The sequence below is a fragment of the Zosterops lateralis genome (assembly GCF_965231275.1).
Source record: "Zosterops lateralis genome assembly, chromosome: 20".
Lineage (NCBI taxonomy): Eukaryota > Metazoa > Chordata > Aves > Passeriformes > Zosteropidae > Zosterops > Zosterops lateralis.
This window is the reverse complement of record NC_139780.1, coordinates 5367652-5385542: the sequence shown is the minus strand read 5'-3', so window position 1 is coordinate 5385542 and position 17891 is coordinate 5367652. Positions and strand designations below refer to the sequence as shown.

Sequence of the window (17891 nt, the reverse complement as noted above, 5' to 3'; positions counted from 1 at the left end):
AATTCTGTGAACTTCTTGTAGGTTATTACCTACAGGTTAGCAACAAATAATTCAGGTGTTAGTGCAGATTATTGCTATATTGGCCCAAAACCCATCTCTAGGATTTAACCATCATAAGGAGATGTATATAAACAATAAAAGACGTTGGAACATCAGGCTGCAACGGCAGCATCTCTTTTTTTCCTGCAGTTACTGTGCTTTCCACCCCACAACTGGAATGGTTCGTGGATCCTGGTTGGCTTCCTGGCCATGTGTATTTTCTTTCCCTCGTAGATGCAAAGTACAGAGCCATATGGCTGTATTCTGCACTGTGCCGGGGTGAGGGGGCGGGGGGAGTAATCCTCTGGCACTTATCCTGCCTCTGCAAGGAGCTTGCAGTCATCTCTTTCTGCAGGTCTCCTTGCAGGCTGAGACTCCTGTGGGGAGCAGCAGCCCTGATGAAGGGTGGTTACCCTGTGCCTGCAGTATTCCCAATCCAATGCTGAGCACCATGTTCTGTTTTATACAGTCTGGGGGCCTCTGCCACTGCTGCACCTCCCCTTGGCCTCATGGCTCTAGAGATTAACTCACAGCCAATGAACACATTTTATATAACACATACTCTGCTGCCGAGGGAGAGTTTTGTCTGATTTTTTTTTTTTTCTTCTCCTTATTGATGAAGGGCAGTATGAGCAACATAAGCCTCTTGGGATCAGACTGAGGACTTTGAATATAGGATTTCACAAACTACTTTCCCATTTTGGTGTGTGCTGGCTCTTCCTTCTCTTCCCTCCTGCCTCAAAGTCTGGAAAGCTAGAGAGAGAGAGAGAGAAGCCCTTTTCCCCTCTTGGCCAGGATGCTGCTCAGCCATAGCATACCCTGCCAGATTGCTAACATATGGGCAGAGTGCTCAGCCAAAGTTTTGAGAGGCTCAGCCCTTGGCAGCTCATTCCACACTTTCCTGTCTCTACATTCAGGAAATGAAGTCAGATTGTTGATATAAAACAGGCTGGGTTGAAAACTGAGAAGCTGGAAAGGCTGAAGTGGGGGACTGGGAAGGGGGAGGTGTGGGGAGATGAGGAGCAGCAGGGGCTCGTTGCAACTTTCCTGGCTTGGGGGCCTCTTGCTTTGTGCCCATGTCCTCCACTTCATTGCTCTTGCTACCTCCACCTCGAGGACTGATAAGTTGTGCTGGTAGACAGATATTTTGTCTTCCTTGTGGTCTGTGGCAAGATCAGCATGAGGAGATTGTGCTGTCTTGATCACGTGGCAGCATTTATGCGAGAGCTTGGGAAGGGTGAAAGTTGAACCTCTGGCAAAGAGCATGTTGTTTCCATATCAGGGACATGGAATTCCCTTACTTCTTGACATTTTTTTTTTCCTGAAGAATGACACCATTGCAGAACTTCTATGGAATTATGTGGGTCTAATGCAGAAGGCTTTCCTCAGGCATCTTTAACATCAGCAGTTTTTGTTGGATTTTGTTGGGTGGTTTTTGGGGAGGTTTTTTTTTTGGTGGTTTGGTTGGTTGTTTTTTTTTTTTTTTTTTTTTTTTTTTTTTACTAGCTCAAGGACTGTGGAGTGAGAGCAAGGAGTTCCAGTTAAGTGAGGCTGCAGTGGGGTTGGTCTGACTCGGCCAGAGACTCAGCAGTTGGTGTTGCTCTCTTCTAGGTCACCAGTTCAGCCCAAGTCAGCATAATAATAACCCAGAGTAATAGAAAGCTGCAAATTGTTTGTGTCTCACAGAATCTGAAGTAGTCTGTGTAGCTCTGAGACCAGCATGTGGCTGACAGATACCCCATTAGAAAAATGCCTGCCTACATCTAATTAAAACTGATCAGCAGTATTAGAGAGTCCAGGGAAATTTGCTTGGAAGAATTCTCCTGTTTTTATGGCCTGGCATCGTTGAGACAAGAGTCTGGCATCAATCCAAGTGATCTCTTCTGTTTTCTAGATGCTGTTTTTTGGGATATTCGCGTTGCATATGATTAGTAACGAACTGGTAGTTTGATCTTTGGGATATTTCAGAACTGTGAGATGCTGATGTCCTTAGCAAACTCCAGTCAATTTAGCTGAAGCTTAGGAGAATGTTAGGCTGGACTTGCCATTGTCTGGGTGCTTGAACTCAGCAGTTTTGTCACTTGTATCTGCTCCTTTGCCCTGGTCTTCCTTCCTGGTCAGTTCTTCAGGATCTCTCCTTACTGCCCATCTTTGTTTTCCATCCTGTTTCCCTCAAGAGTGATCATGTTGTTTCCAGCCAAGAAATGTCTACAAACACCCAAGCTCTCACAAGGGGACAGTCACACATGCTTGCTTTGCACATAGTTTGGTTTAGTCTTGGATAGTTGTGTTCTGCTTTTTGGAGACCAGTGTGAGGGCTCCCTCTCTCGTTATGCTGGGGTATAATTCCCAGCTGCAAGAGGATGCTCCAATTGAGGGCCTTAAACCAAATTCAGTTCTATTAATTTGCTGTAAATCCAGATTTGAGACTAAGTAGGGGTTGTAATTTCTGACTTAGTTTCTGAATGCAAATGTAGAAGTTAAGATCAAGTTTTGATGGTTTTGTTTTTATGAAGGTAAAGGCTCCACAGTAAGTAATAGAGTGTAGGACTAGGACAGTGATAGGATGAAGTTAAAAAAATCAGCAAGTCAGGTTTTCTGAAGAGGTAGATTTGAGATTATATATATATATATATATATATATATAACAGATCTTAAAAATAATATTTAACATCAAGGTTTATTGACACTTAACTTCTGCATCAAACCAGCTTCTCTATTACATGCCTGTCTTTTTCTGAACCTGGATTGACCTCTTTGCTAAGAAGAGTGGGACCACAGTGCTGGGCACAGTCTGGGGAAGTTGGACATTGCTGTGCTGGTGCCTGGTCCTGGAGGAGTTAATGAGACACAGTTGTTGGGCCATATCACAAAAGCAGTTGGGAAGGACACACTCTTGTTTCTGGATTTCCCCTTCGCTCATAGACTCAAGGAAACAGAGGACCTAGGTCTGAGAATGCCTCTGTGTTGGTGTGGGGCCCTGTTGCTTGGTGCTCCATGCTGGCAAAGCAGAGGTGCCCCTGGAGCAGGGAGTGACTTGTTCCTTATTCCCTTTTCAGGAGAAGGAGAAGAAGTACATGTTACCAGTGGATAACCTGAAACTGCGAGATGTGGAGAAGGGGTTCATGTCCAGCAAGCACATCTTTGCTCTCTTCAACACTGAACAGAGGTACACTCCCATCTCAACACACCAGGCTGCTGGAGCTGGAGAATGGATTTATGTAACAGAGTAGGGATGAATGTGTTAGGATAGCTGTCCACTTTTGAAGGAGATGGGAGGACTTAACTTCATTCCTTCTGGTCTTACAGATATATGTATAATTTTCCTTTTGTTTGCCAGTGCATGGCATGTGGTGTGAACTTAACCCTTCAGCCTTTTGGTGTGGTTGCCTCAGTCTGCCTGTGGCTGGGATATATATTTATAATCAAAATGTTCTTGGTGAGTGACTAGGGAAAGCCATAGGACCTGGGATGGATGGAGGAGTCCAGCAGCAAGCAGAATTGAAAAGGGAATCTTTTTCAGGCCTTGTGGAAACATACAATTGATTTGAAAGCAAACTTGATTAAAAAAAAAAAAATTCCTTTTGCAGGGTCATCATGAGGTTCCTAGCAAGGGACCAAGTGTCTGTCTTAAAATGACAGGAGGATTCCCTAGTCATTGACATCTTTGTCAAATGTGGGCAGGTCTCTGAGTTGCGAGAGAGAATAATAAAATATGTATCCTCCTGTCAGGAATGTTTACAAGGACTACCGGCAGCTGGAGCTGGCCTGTGAGACCCAGGAGGAGGTGGATAGCTGGAAGGCTTCCTTCCTTCGTGCAGGAGTCTACCCAGAGCGTGTTGGGGTAAGTGACAGCCATAATAATGGGATAAGGAGAAGCACAGTGTGTGTCTTGAGAAGGATAGCTCTGTCTTCTTGTGTTAAAAATAAATCTGTAATGGTTTTGTGTCTTTCCAGAGCTGAGAGTCTTTTATAAGAAAAAAAAATAAATTTGCTATGTCCTGGTGCTTCCATTAGGGAAGCTTGAGATAAAGTAACTGGCAGCTTCAAAGGGAAGATACAGTAGGAAAAGACTGCCTTGATGAATCCCTCTAGCTGTCTTTTGTGGACATTAAATTCACAATGTAAGGGTGACATTTAACTACTGTGACTACTAACTGATATGGTATCCACTGAGCAAAGGCACCGTTCCTTTTTGGTAACTCTGTACAGCCTTATTAGAACTTCCTGACTTAGCAGTTGTTCTCCCTTTCCTTCCTCCAACTAATTAGGGAGGGATGTTCTTTAAGTTTTTCTTTTGCTTGGTAGATACTCTGATATGCTCCTTTAGCAAGAACTCTTATCTCTTCCCTTCCCCTTGTCCCAGAGCACTTACTGTAAGCATTATTTTCTGCTTTAAAAGTATCTTCTAGACAATTGTAGTATTTGTTTCTGTTTAAAGCCTTTCCTGTTCCTCTGTGAGAGGAAGCTGCTATAAATAGTTTTCCCATTAGAAAAGTGATAATTGCTTTTCTGTTTATATTTGTCGCTTCTAATAGATTTCTTGCATTCATCTGTCCTATTACACTTGAATATTGCTGGTTTTGCCTTAAAGCATTTCCTAACAAATTGGTAAGAGATTTTAAAAAGAGAGCTAGGGACTGGGCTCTAACATGACTTCAGATCAGCTTTGAGCCAGACTAGACCTCTTAACCACAGTGACTGTGGGCCACCTGTTGGTGTGCAAGTGGAGGGGTTTGACATGGGAACCCTGATCCCTGTCTCAAAACCCCTGTAAGGAATGGCAGTGGCCCTTGCTGGTAAGTAAGTTGTCCTTGGTTGCTAACAATGTGGTTTCCTTTGCAGAGCATCCCTCTTCTCAGTTTAGCTAAACAGTTCACTTGTTCTTTTTCTAGGGTAATAGAGGTATTTGATGTATTTTTAGTGGGATTGGTCTTTTGCTTGTCAGTGCTATTATGAGACCTTCTCCAAATTGAGACCAACTAAAAGTCATTTTTTTTATTTTTTTGTCCCTTTTTGTTTTAATTTTTTCCACGTATGCTCAAACTGGCCTGCCAGGACAAGGATAAAGTAAGTCTGACCCCCTTTGCCTGTGTTGCCTCCTGGGGCTCTCACCAGATAGCTCTCATTTTTTTTCTCCTTTTGTCACAATTTCCTGAGAGGCATTTGCTTCTTCTCCCTCTTTGTACCCTCTGTTGGATTCCTGCTGTCTGTTTCTGTTCTTGGTTTGAGTTTTCCTTTTTTCTTTTTATTCCTCCCTTTTTGTATGACTTCTGAATCTTGGTGCAAGCTTATTTTTGGTTGGTTTTTTTTTTGCCCCCCACTTTTTTTAAGTTGTCCTCTTTGACATCCACTTCCTTTACTTTGTTTCACACTGAGACTTTGCATTCCTTCATTATATAAAGATCTTCTCAGCAAAAGCTCAAATGAACAAAAGAATTTGCCCTTTCTCATATATTTTGTTCCCCAAAACAAAAGAGAAGCCATTTCCTACATGGCAAATTGTTCAGACTAGGGCTGTGTAAAACAAAGACGTTTCATTATACAATCACAGGGATTTTTTTTATTTTTTTTAAAATAAGCATTGAGGAAGGCAGCAGTTCTTTCATGCTTCAGTGCTTTGAAATTGATCCCAAATGGAGAAGCCCTGGAGATTGCTCGCTGTCAAACAGCACAGTCCAGGTTTTACTTTACAGAATAAACAATATACTTTAGGCAAACAGGAAGAGATTAATCTGCTTGGTGTAAAAGAAAAGGTAATTGTAACTTATGATGCAGGAGTTGTAGTTGAAGTGATAGGAAAGTTTTCTAGTTTATTCCATCTACTTGTGGTCAGCCTGAGAGGAGCAGTTACTTCACTTCTCTGTATCTGTTTTCTCATTTGTATAATGAGGGCAAAGATGCAGCATGGCAGAGAGCCTGTGAGACTTAATTTATGCTGAATGATTCTTGGTTTTAACTGACTCTGGTCATGGAAAATCCAGATCAAATGAAGAACCTTTCAGGAAGCTGTAAACATTAAAAAATAATAATATAGCTTTGAGTATGCACCAGGGCCATAACCTGTGAACATGGGTCAGGAGTCCCTGTTGCCTTTCACCTTTTCTTAATAATTTTGTATGAAGAGAGCAGCTTTATTGCTGAAATTTCTCAGATCTGAGCTGGAGAAGTCTGTACAAACTGAGTTGTGCATTGACAATCACAGCTCAAAATGTAAGTTTAAATAAATTTTATTTATTGCATGCGCTTCCTGCCTGTTCCCATCTACTCTTCTCTTAGCTCTCATGAAAAGCTGATTTTGTGTTACATTTGAAGAACCAATCTGTTTCTCCTTTTTTCTTCAGGCCAGTGAAGCAGAGGAGAATGGAGGAGATAGTTTCATGCACTCCATGGATCCTCAGCTGGAGAGACAAGTGGAAACGATCAGGAACCTGGTGGATTCCTACATGGCAATTGTCAACAAAACCATCAGGGACCTCATGCCGAAGACAATCATGCATCTCATGATAAACAATGTACTTATCACACTGTGGTCAATGGAGGTGGGAGTGGCAGAAAGGGGAAAAATAGGGAGGGAGGAAAAGAATAAAGACAAATGGAAGGCAGCTTGGAAGGAAGAGGTAGGGACAGCATAGAGTGTTTTGGGGAAAGATGGTGAAAACTGATTCCCTCTCTCTGCTGCACTTACAGACCAAGGATTTCATCCACTCAGAGCTGCTGGCAAACCTGTACTCCTGTGGGGACCAGAACACGCTGATGGAGGAGTCGGCGGAGCAGGCCCAGCGACGCGACGAAATGCTGCGCATGTACCACGCCCTGAAAGAGGCCCTCAACATCATTGGGGACATCAACACCAGCACCATCAGCACCCCCATGCCCCCACCGGTGGACGACTCTTGGCTGCAGGTGCAGAGCGTACCGTCTGGACGCAGGTACCAGAGGCTCAGGGGGAGAGCCCCGCAGACCTGCCTGGTGCCTCTTCAGTGCCTTGCCGGGGCCTCCCACTGAGACAGGGAGTCCTCCTCTTCTTCCTGTGGATGAAGAGTCATGAGTATTTCTGCTGGCAGGCTCTTAGGACGTCTTTACACAGGTGTTGAGACTTTCTAAACCCTTGGGTTGGATGGGGCTGAGGTAGCTTTGAAGGCAACCTGGGGCCTGGCGTGGCCCTTGAAAGCGAAAGGGTGGTGTGCGAAGTGATGTGAAGCTAAAGAGAGAAACACTGAGGGCAGCCTGTGGTGGCAGAGGGATGCCAGAGCTGTTGCTGCAGTTGAATGCCTTTGTTTGTTTGGCAGGTCCCCCACGTCCAGCCCCACACCGCAGAGGAGAGCTCCCGCAGTGCCCCCTGCCAGACCTGGGTCTCGCGGACCGGCTCCTGGACCACCTCCTGCTGGTGGGTCCACGCTGGGTGGTGCCCCCCCTGTGCCCTCCAGGCCAGGAGCCTCTCCTGATCCCTTCGGGCCCCCACCTCAGGTTCCTTCTCGGCCTAATCGTGCTCCTCCTGGTGTTCCCAGGTAAGTCCTGAAGCACTGCTCCATGCAGGTGGAGTATTTTCTGGTTTTGGGTTGGAGTCTTGGCAGCACTTGGCCTGCCTGGGCTATAGGAGGAGAATGGAGTGTGTGGTGTGGGTACAGCCTTTGGATATTTGAATTGCATCCAGAGGCAGGAGCATCGTTGTCCTCTGAGATTTCATAGTATGGATGAGGCAATGCCAAAGCAGCTCTCAGAAACAGAGGGGCAGCTGTTTCACTCTACAAACCTCTATGAAAAATGTGGGAGGAAACCTTGTACCTAAAGTTTACAGCAGTTGTACCAATGCTTGTAGTCACCAGATAAATCACAGGACTGGGGTGAGATTCCCCTCTATGCAGGGCTCCCCAAAGTCTGAAGTTGCTTCTTTTCTCTTGGCCCAGAATTCTTCAAGGTGAGTTGGAAGACCTTCAAAGCTCTTCAGCTGCTTTTTGGCTGGGAGAGTACTGCAGGATCACTGGCAGGGAAATTAATTCTTAGGCAATTCTGTTGCTTGTGTAATCAACTTCAGCATTTTCCAGTCTAGAGGGTTCAAATCACACAGCTTTGCTTTCCCATTAGGAAACTCATTTCTTTTCCTGTTCAGTCACTTCAGACACACTTCAACATAGTAATAAGGGATTATCCCCTGTGCAGCTGAGTAGGTGTTCCTGAACAGGACAGGGGAAGCAGTCTGGAACCAGGAATGCTTTTATGTTGGGTACTTAGTTTCCCAAGAGGAAGAGGATGTAATTGCAGTGTAAAGAACAAACATAACCAGAAACTCCCCAGTGACATGCCAGAGGGAACACTTCCCTTGTGGAAAACACCTCTCCAGTGGGTGCTGATGGCACAGGTCTGAAACTTTGCCATTTTCTGTGGAAACACCAAGCCTGTCAATGGTTGGGGATGGCATATAGCAGAATGGGTCCACTACTCCTCCTGCAATAGTGCCCAGCTCTTATTTGGTGCTGCTTGTTTGGAGGGAAGTGTTCTCTACCAGGCTATAGCCAGCCCAGAGGTGGATGAGTCCAGACAGCTTTATAGACCAGTTTCTGACTCTGGTGTATGCAAAATGGTTTTACTTTCTTGGTGCCTTTGCCCCAGTCCTTCCTATGCACCTTGATGCAGCTCCACAGTAACTTGTCCTCGTGTACCTCGGTGTTGCCCCAGAGACTGTGGAGGCACCTATGGATGTCAGCATGCTTCTACTGTGTATTTTGGCTCCTGCTTCTTGTGACCCTGCCTTTCCATATACTGTTACTTTGTGGTTTTGTTTTCAATATACTTTTGCTTCTTTCTGTCTCCATCTTCCTCCTTTCACTCAGTTTCATTTCTTCACTCATGAAAAATATTCTATATACCTGGCCATCGTGATAGGATTCCCCAAAATGGGCTGAAATGAATTGGCCTTTTTTTGAAGAAATCTGTTAAAGCCTAATGGCTTTTCTGCCTTTTGCATGAGTAGAAGTGTTTAGGGAAAGGTAGGGAAAACAGCATTGGAGCAGAGGAGAAAAGAGTTTCATGCTTGACTGAGCAACCCCTTGGTTTAGGAGAGATTGTAGGTTGGATTGCATGCTACTGACTGCCCTGATCTGGAGTTGAGAATGTAATTCCAGAAGCTGTGAAGTGTGATGCTCATTCTCTGATCCCCCTCTCTGATTCTTCCAGTTGTTCATAGACTCCTCCGGATCCTGATACCAGCTTGTCATTTGAGTTCACTGATGAACGGAGAATTTCCAATGACAAGGGACTCTTTCTCTTCCTCTCCTGTATATAGAATAAGAATGTTCCCTGCTAGCACTTGGACTCGGGTCCTTCTGCCATGGGTGAACGAATGCCATCTCCATTGTTGCTTTTTTAATACCCATCTTTCCCTTGCTAACCGGGCTGTGCAGTGTGTGTGTGAGGGAGGAACAAAGCTCTCGTGTTCAGCACGAGTGGGCTTTGATGGAGGAGTTGGTGGTGTGGAGTGAACTCAAATGTGTGGTGCTGGCTGGGTGTACTTTGTGTCCTCATTGATGCCTGTGTAGAAGTTTGGTAGTTTTGTGCCCCTGGTTTGAGCATCTGATTTTATGAATGATGAACTTACACAAGTGTCATGCTACTCCTTTTTCATGAACATAAGTTTCACATATGATCACCACATGGTACATTTTTTTGCACAGAAAGGTTTTCCTGCATATAAATAAGGACACCTGAAACAAGACTTCTCATCCTGCTTCTATGCTTAGGATTTATTCAGTTTACTGTGAAAGTGCATATAAACAAATCCGTAGTTTTGGGAGCTGAAAGTTACAGACCAAGATCCTATCAGTGTACAATGGACTGCATTTTAGGATTTGACCTGGGAAAGAAATCTGTGAAGGTATTCCCCCAGGTATTTTGGCACTTTATTTTAAAATAGTTTGATAGAAACTGTAGGTAGAAGAGTTTGAAGGAGAATTAAGGAAGTTTCAGTGCAAATGACTCAACCATTGGAAAAATGTGTTGAAGGCATTAATGGGTTTTCCATTCTTTGGTATCACAAGGGCATGGGTCTGGGGTTGCCTCCTGGCAGGGATGGTTCTTACTGGCTGCTGTGCAGGTAGTACAATGAGGACACATCCCTGGAATTCCCAGAGGGTTCTTGGATGCAGAGTTTCAAGGGACAAATTGTCTCTTTAGTGATTTAGTAGCTGATGTCTGTTCCAATGGCCCGGGGTTGGAACTAGATGATCTTTAAGGTCTCTTCTAACCCAAACCATTCTATGATAAGGTCACATAGCTGTATGATCTGAATTATTCAGAAGGTTGGACTAGCTGATTTCATGATTTATGACCTTCAGAAAAGCCTCCGCCTGCTTTGTGCCATTTTGGGTAGTGCTCAGGACTGCATGTTATCTCCCTCTTTCCTGAGGTCTTTCTTAAACATTTAGTATGGTCAGAAGATAATAATCCTCAATGAGAGACAAGCCCAGCTACCTGTGCCCAGCTGGTGGGTGCTGAAACCAGGGTATGACACTGGTGTGAACGTCAGCCTGGATGTGTGAGGAGCTTGGGTGAGTGAGCAACAGCCAGTAGGTGTGTGGACAGATGGGTTTTAGTGCACCCCTGTGCACAACAGGGTCTGGATGTGTGCAAAGCGGGGGCTGCGAGTGTTTTCTGTGTGTTTGCAGTCCCTCTACTCATGCTGTGTTTGGAGGGGGATGTGTGACTGTGTCTGTGCAAGCACTTGTGTATCTGTTCCACCCTCCTGACAGTCTGTGTGGCCTCTGCCTTGAACTGTCTGAACTGCCATGTTGATTTCGTGTTGTCTTTCAGAATCACTATCAGTGACCCCTGAGGACTGGCAGCCACGGTAGGTTTTGCACTCTCGCTGCGATGCATGAGTCACTGTGTCCCCATCCTCCAGCACTGCTCTGCAGCTCTCCTCTGCTGCCCAGTTCTTGTGTTAGTAACAGAGTCCCTTGTCTGATGAACCACCCCTGCCAGGATCTCATAAAGGGAGGAGTCTTGAACAGAAAACTGGCTGATCAGAGAGAGCAGCTGTTTGAGCTGCAGGAGCTGGGAAAGCCTCAGTACCTGATTTAAGGTCTGGAGGACCCTTTCTCTGCTTCTAAATAGAGAAGGTGGGATGAGGGAATGAGCTGTGGCAACAAGGTCTAAACTCTTGTGTCTTTCATTTGGCTTATATCCACACTAACTGTAAGATCAGCTGAATAAACTCTGCTTTGATTTGGTCTGTCAGCTCTGTTAGGATTAAGACAGAGATTTGAGGAGGATAGTTCAGACTCCTCTTCTTATCTTCTAATGTCTGGCTGGAGAAGTGCTCCCATCCTCACTGTATCCCTAGTGCTCATGGAAGTCAAGAGGAGTTTGGGTCATTAATATCAGGACTTCCCTGTCTGAGTGCAGGGTAACTGACATTGAATGTTCCCTTTTATCCTTGTGTCCCATCATCAGATAGATGTGAACTCTCTTTGTTTGTTACCCTTTTGACCCTTTACCTTCTAGGTTACTCTCCTGCTTCCATTCAAACTGCCTTCTCTCCTCTGCCACCTGCCTCTGCAAGAGGAAGGGTGTAGTGATCTGTGTCCCTCAAACACTCTGCCTTGAGCTCCTGCCCATTTCCCTGTCCTCTCTCTCCCTGCATTTTGCAGCATTGTAGTGGTTCAGTGATGTAGCAGGGTGTGGGTTTGTGTTGTGTATTGCTCATCCCGGTAATGTCAGTGGGAGTGTGAAGAGGGACATTAGCAAATTCTCCTGAGTTCTTTTCCTGGGAACCTCCAGCCCCTATTGATAGAGGTACACGGGGCAAAACAGGGCAGGTGTGGATTTTTTGGGCCCCTTCTCCCTTTCTCTGTGGATGTTGTTTTATGACAGAGGAGTGGAGCAGCAGCAGCTCCTACAGATTCCCCTGCTGCTGGTTGTGGCAGAGAGATCTGGGGGCGAGGAGCACGAGCTGAAATCCTACTTCAATAAGAATAGCAGAAGTTCAAGCCCCTGTTCTGGGGCAGGGGGTCTCAGCCAGCCCCCATCTTGCAGTAGATGGTATCTGTTACTGCTGCACAGAACTGCAGTTAGAGCTGCCACATTGCAGTGATTGCTCATGATTGACATCTCTGAGGACGTCATCGTCAACCCTCCTCATTGATGACGCACTGCAGAGGTGTTAGAGCAATCAGCAGTTTCCTCCAATATTCTGCCTACTGCAGACATCCCTGACAGCCCTGGAAACATGCATCCTGGGTGAACAACCTTGGGAAGGAGCCTTGCTGTTGTCTGTTCCCCATTCTGGGACTCGCTGTTATGGGGCATTCTGTTTTTAATCTGGCATAAAGAGCACCAAGGAAATAAAAATTTTTTAAAAAACCCAAAAAACTCAAATGGTCAAAAAAATTACACCCAAAACCTTTTGCAGTACAAGGGAATAAACATAATATTTTCCCACCTCTGTTAGATCTTTATCAACAGAACTCCCTTTTAGCTCAGTGGTTCTTAGATAGGATTAGCTCAGTGTTCTCCCTGGGTATGGCCTGGAAGACCAACTTCAAAGGATGTGACAGTCACTGTAACTCATCTCCCTGGGCTCCTGCCAGGGCTCAGGTCTTCCTTCTCATGTACTGGAGACAGCCACAGGCTTCCCGGTGAGCAAAACTTTGTTCCTTGTCCTGACAGAGAAAAGTAACTTTTCAGTGATATAAAAAGGCTTGGCTAGCAATGTAGTCAGACTGAAGCAGAGTTTTGGGGGTAGATGTTGCCTGAGAGACTTCTCTGTTCCTTTTAGTGCTGGGAAACAGTTTTCAGCTTTTTACTAAACTTACCAGGCAGATTCTGCAAGCATCTCTGGAAAACCTCAACAGAAACAGCCTACAAGTTTAAAAAGTGACAGCCCCACACCCTAAAATGCTTTGGATGCTGAGAGAAATAAGTCTGCAAAAATTAATCATAGTACATTACAAAAAAAGCAGCCCATCCACCTGTGAATTACTTGTGCTCCTTTCAGCCCTATTTATTCTGCTAGGGTCAAGTGGCCACTCCTGCCAGAACACTTTACATACTCTGGTGGCTTCAAGCATCCTTTTTATGTGAACCCTCAGAGGCTTTTAGCACAACCTCTGCAAACTCCTGAAATGCAAACAGTCCTTTAACCTTCTCAAAAAAATGCCTTCTAACATGTGATGATGCATCTCACTAAAATGTTGACCTCAATTCTGTAAGGTTTTAATTCAGGTGCTGTAGCTGTTCCAATGACAGTAGAAGCCACCAAAGGGTTGGTGTGGCTGCATTTACAGTGTAAGCACCATTAGAGATAATGGACAGATCCCACATGTTATGAGGTTTAATAGATCTGGAGCAGTAAGTTCTGCTGAGGTTTAATAAACAGGACTGGAGCGATGCTCTGGTTTATTTGCTAAATGAGGGAACTTGCCCCAGTTTATAGGAGTGTAACTCCTCTAGTGCCAGTGTGATTATAGACTACTGGTACAAATATCCTCTCCCTCCCTTCAGCCCCTGTGTCAGGAGAGGGCCTTCATTCCTAGCAGTGAGTTGATTTTCTGTAATATAAATGTTGTCAGTGTGGAATTTTTGAAGCATTAATTCTGTGAGACCTGGTCCTGTATGATCAGTGCAATGGCTTCTCCTCTATTTAGTCTACATGACTGTTGGCTTTGCTCTTTGCATTTCAGGCAGTTTGGACCTTAAAGCTACTCTGGCTTGGTACTGAACAATTTATTTATCTTAACGAAAGAAGCATCAGTAAAATGCAGTTGAGGTCACAGAGACTGTAGGGAGCATGTTTTAAAGAAAAAACACAGATTGGACTCAGTCTTAGAGAACTTACAGCCTTCTTACAGCCTGCAGTCTGAGACTGAAGTGATATTTCAGGTAACGAGCTGAGAGCCATGTTAGGGGTGTTGTCTTGTATGTTTTTGTTGCAGCGTTTTTATCCCCCAGTCCCTTACAGGAAGGAAATTCTAGAACACTTAATCCATGAAGAGGGCCAACACTTAAGTTTAAGTAGCTAATGTATCAGCAAAAGTGTTGGAACAGAGTGGAGTAGGAGTAGCCAAACTTCCTTTTATTGAAGTAGAAGCTGCATTTCCTCTGCAACAGAAAAGTTAAAGGTGTGAGCTTGCCCCTGACATCCAAGATCAGTCTCATGTCAGAATAGGGAATCTGAGGCTTTGAGAGCAGGGGAAGAAGGTGCTCCTCCAAACCAGCCAAGAGCCTCTGGCAGCAGCGCATCTCAGAGGACCCCATCCATGCTGTGTGACTGTCATGTGCTTGATACAGGAGCTCACTGTTGTCCATGCTTCTCCACTCATTCCACAGCCAGGGCACTTACTGGCAGTAAATCTCTGCACTTCCAAATTTGAGAGGGAAGCAAAACTGGCACTCCAGGGGATTGCTCTACTGGTGATCTGTGCTGTGCAGAAGGGCCAGTGCGAGGCTGAGTAGAAACCTGAGTCTCCTTTGTGGGGCTGCATTCTGGAGGTTTGTGCCTCAGGTTGGATTCTTTTGCTGGCTCAGGCAAAGTGGAGAAGCATGTGTGGTTGTGACTGCAATTGCTGTGCTAACCACAGTGTGTGTTCTCTTGTTTTTGTTTCCTGCTTTTTCACAGCAGAAGGGGCCCCGCCTCACCTACTCGACCTACCATAATTCGACCGGCTGAACCGTCCCTCTTAGATTTATAAATTGAGGCTGTAGACAGCTGGCGACGAGTGCCGTGCTGGTGGCTTCCCCATTCCACCCTCCCTTCCACAGCCACAGTCACTCCTCTCATCCATCCCACATCCCTGCCTCCCACCACCCCTCCCCGGTGTGTCGTAAAACTCTAGCCTAGTGATTGAGCTCTTCGTCTTCGCTCGTGCGTCCTGTATTGCTTTGTGAGCATAGAGTAGCCTTCATTCAGTGGCATGGATTCCTGAAGTACACAGACTCCTTGGAGAGATCAGCCACAGGGACATCCTTAGGTCCAGGTGGTGGCTGTCCGTCCAGTAATTCCCTCTGCCTAGTCTAGCCTGGATAAGTGTCCTGCCTGCACCAGTTAGCTGTAGCACCCAGGACTGAGCTCTAGCTGTTTTCTTTCCTTGTAGTGTAAGACAAAAGCGTGGCTTAGCAAAAATATGCTGTCAAAACACATGACACCTGTTAGGAACAAATTAAATGCCCTGTGTATTAGCTTGACTTCTAAGGTGCAAAAATTTTATGTTGGGAACAGTGCAATCAACTTCATATCAAAGTGAGGCAGGGAGATCAGTGAAGGGGGGGAATCAATGGATCAGCCCAGTCCTGCCAGAGTGAAGTCTGAGATAGCGCACACACCTCAGCGTGCAGGGAGCTCATGGACCTGCTCACACTCGGCTCCTGGAGCCGGGCCATTCCTACTGGGGACACACTGGCTCCTGCCAGCAGTTGTCTTGCATCACCATTTTTGGCTGACTTTCCTGAACCCAGCAGGGCGAGGGGAATAGACACGCTGCTCCCCCCTCGCAAAACGGACAGCCAAATGTTTCAGGGAGTTTGCTGTGTGGTGTTTTGTTGAAAATATTTCTGCTTTGAACTAAGCACATCTTTCAGTGTTTTTGGGGTACTGTGGTGACTTCTTCCGTAGCCTTTTCTTGCATGTGGATGGTACGTGTTTGGGGAAACTTGTAATAACCGTTGTTGATCACAACTCATCTTAAGGTTTGGTTTTTATTTTCATGCTACATGTATTTAAAAAAAAAAAAAAAAAAAAGAAAAAAAAACCTACTTGAGAATTAAAAAAATATATCAACCCTGTACATCTCAGATGTCATGTCTCTACCAGCGCTAAATGAACCTGTGTTGCAGGCTGTCCTCCAGGCCTGATTCCTGTCGCAGTTCTCTCATTTCAGTGCTATTACTCTTAATTTCTCTTGTGGATCCTCTATTGTTCTGATGCCAGTTCCTTTCTGTATTTTAACTATTGTTTTACTACTTCTCCCCCTTCTCCTTCCCTTTCCCTTTTTCTTTGTTTTTCTTGTCTTTAACCTCCAGCCGGCCGGGTAAGGCCAGTCCCGCCCGCCCGGAGAGCCCAAAACCACCATTTGACATGTAGGCCTGCTCTGAGACTCTTTGCCTGCCTCTTAGCTGTTCTGTCCTGGAATGGTCTGACTCCAATCTCACACATGGCTTGTTTTGTTTGTAATTTGTGACACACACAGATCAGATGTGATTGTAGTGAAACTGTTTTTTGGGTTTTTTGTTTGGGGTTTTTTTTTTGTTTGTTTGTTTGTTCTGTTTTATTCTTCCCAGCTGCTTAAAGGAGTTAAACAAGTATATTGTAGTAATGAGAAACATATCTTTACTGTTATAAATATCTATAAATATATATATAAGATGAAAAATCTATATATGTCCAGGTGTTAAAAGCCATTTGTGCTTCCATGTGAATTTTAGGAAATACTTAAGTAGGAAAAGAATATCTATATACATATATATATACACACACATCCAAAAAGTTAACCAAATCCCAATGTTGAGTTTTTGAGCTGATTGTTAAATTCTCTGCTGTGTGCAGTTGGGTTATTGTATTACCCCAGACTTGTGGGTGAACTGTCTCAGTGCTGGTAGTAGCTGTGATGCAGTTTGTGATCTACCTGTCACTCTTGTTTATTGGATGAAATAAACTCTCATTTCTGTATAATGAAGGTCTCCATGACTAGAATAAAACCATCTCTCTTTCTCTTGCTTTTTCTCTGGGTGGTTTTCAAGCTGTGTTTCATTATAACCTGATCTTTTCAAAGCTGTACATGCAATCAGCGGCTGTCACTGATAGGGAAGGTGGAGCAGATCTGCATAGGCATTGAGTGTCCAGGAGCTGCAGTAGAGTGAAACAGCTTGTCAGGTGCAGAAAGGTAAATCCCTGTGCAGAAGGAATTGTGTGGAGGTGCTTCAGAGTTGGGGCATACAGAAGGTGGGAGTTTGCACGCAAATTGCTTCTTAAAAGGGATTTCTGCCTATACTGCTTATGGAATACAGCAAGTGGCTGTTAAGTAAAGGTGAGTTCATAATCCTGAAAGGGGTCAGGGTAAAAAATGAATCTGAAGCTGGGGTCTGGATATGAAATGCTAGCCAAGAGCCACCCCTCAAGTTTGCCAGCAGTCTGTACAGAAAACATTCATGAAAGCTCAGTGAAAATGGCATCACTGTCAGGGCAGGTGCTTCAATAAAGAATTCTCTTTTTCTGGCCAAATTTCAAGGTGGTCTAGGCAGAAGAAATACCTCTAGTCAGTGCCCCTCTGAATAAGTTTATTCAGAAAGCAAATTTGTAACAGGATTAAGTCACCTCTGCAACAGACCACAGACTTGCTTCACTGGTCTTGTCTCCTTCACAGGTCTAGAGTGAACACCTAATAACTAAATTTCTTCCTTTTGCAATAATACTCTGTCTTAAATCACAGCCCTTCCCCTGTTAGTTATGATACAGATTTATGAATAGCCTGAGCAGCTGTAAACACTGAACAGGCTTAGTCTCTCTTCAGGGAATATACACTATTTTACACAGATACAGAATGTACATACCCCATGCCCTGGGGAGCCTAATCACTTGTGCTGAGGAGAGTGACACCACTTGTGCCATTTAAATGAAAGGAGTTCAAAAACCAGCTTCCCCTGGGGGCTCACAGGAAAGCACTGATTGTGCTGTGTGTCCCTATTTTCCCTTGTATTTGAAAATAGCAAGACATGAACCATTAAAAAATCAACCCACACATGATCTGCTGTGCTGCTGTAAAGCTTCACCAACTTGGACATGAAGAAATTAACCATCTCTCCTGTTGAACAGACACAAATCTGTGCTCCTGTGCTTGCTTCTTGTATCTCAGCAGGTTACA

The 17891-nt window shown here is 44.8% G+C and overlaps 1 protein-coding gene across 6 annotated transcripts in view; it reads left to right on the top strand.

The window, feature by feature from the left end:
* Nucleotides 1-16736, top strand: part of DNM1 (dynamin 1) — a 65398-nt gene extending 48662 nt beyond the window's left edge. For 2 of the 6 annotated variants that reach the window (XM_083875998.1, XM_083875997.1), the window contains exons 15-20: nucleotides 3099-3208; nucleotides 3772-3883; nucleotides 6384-6554; nucleotides 6730-6971; nucleotides 7332-7550; nucleotides 14654-16736. In XM_083875998.1, coding sequence (XP_083732124.1) covers nucleotides 3099-3208; nucleotides 3772-3883; nucleotides 6384-6554; nucleotides 6730-6971; nucleotides 7332-7550; nucleotides 14654-14726 — 927 coding nt within the window. In that variant the 3' untranslated portion in view covers nucleotides 14727-16736. Of the gene's footprint in view, nucleotides 1-3098; nucleotides 3209-3771; nucleotides 3884-5097; nucleotides 5110-6383; nucleotides 6555-6729; nucleotides 6972-7331; nucleotides 7551-10848; nucleotides 10886-14653 lie in introns of those variants that run through there. The other 4 variants (XM_083876002.1, XM_083876001.1, XM_083875999.1 and 1 more) reach the window with 4 other exon arrangements.
* Nucleotides 16737-17891: the final 1155 nt, after the last annotated feature.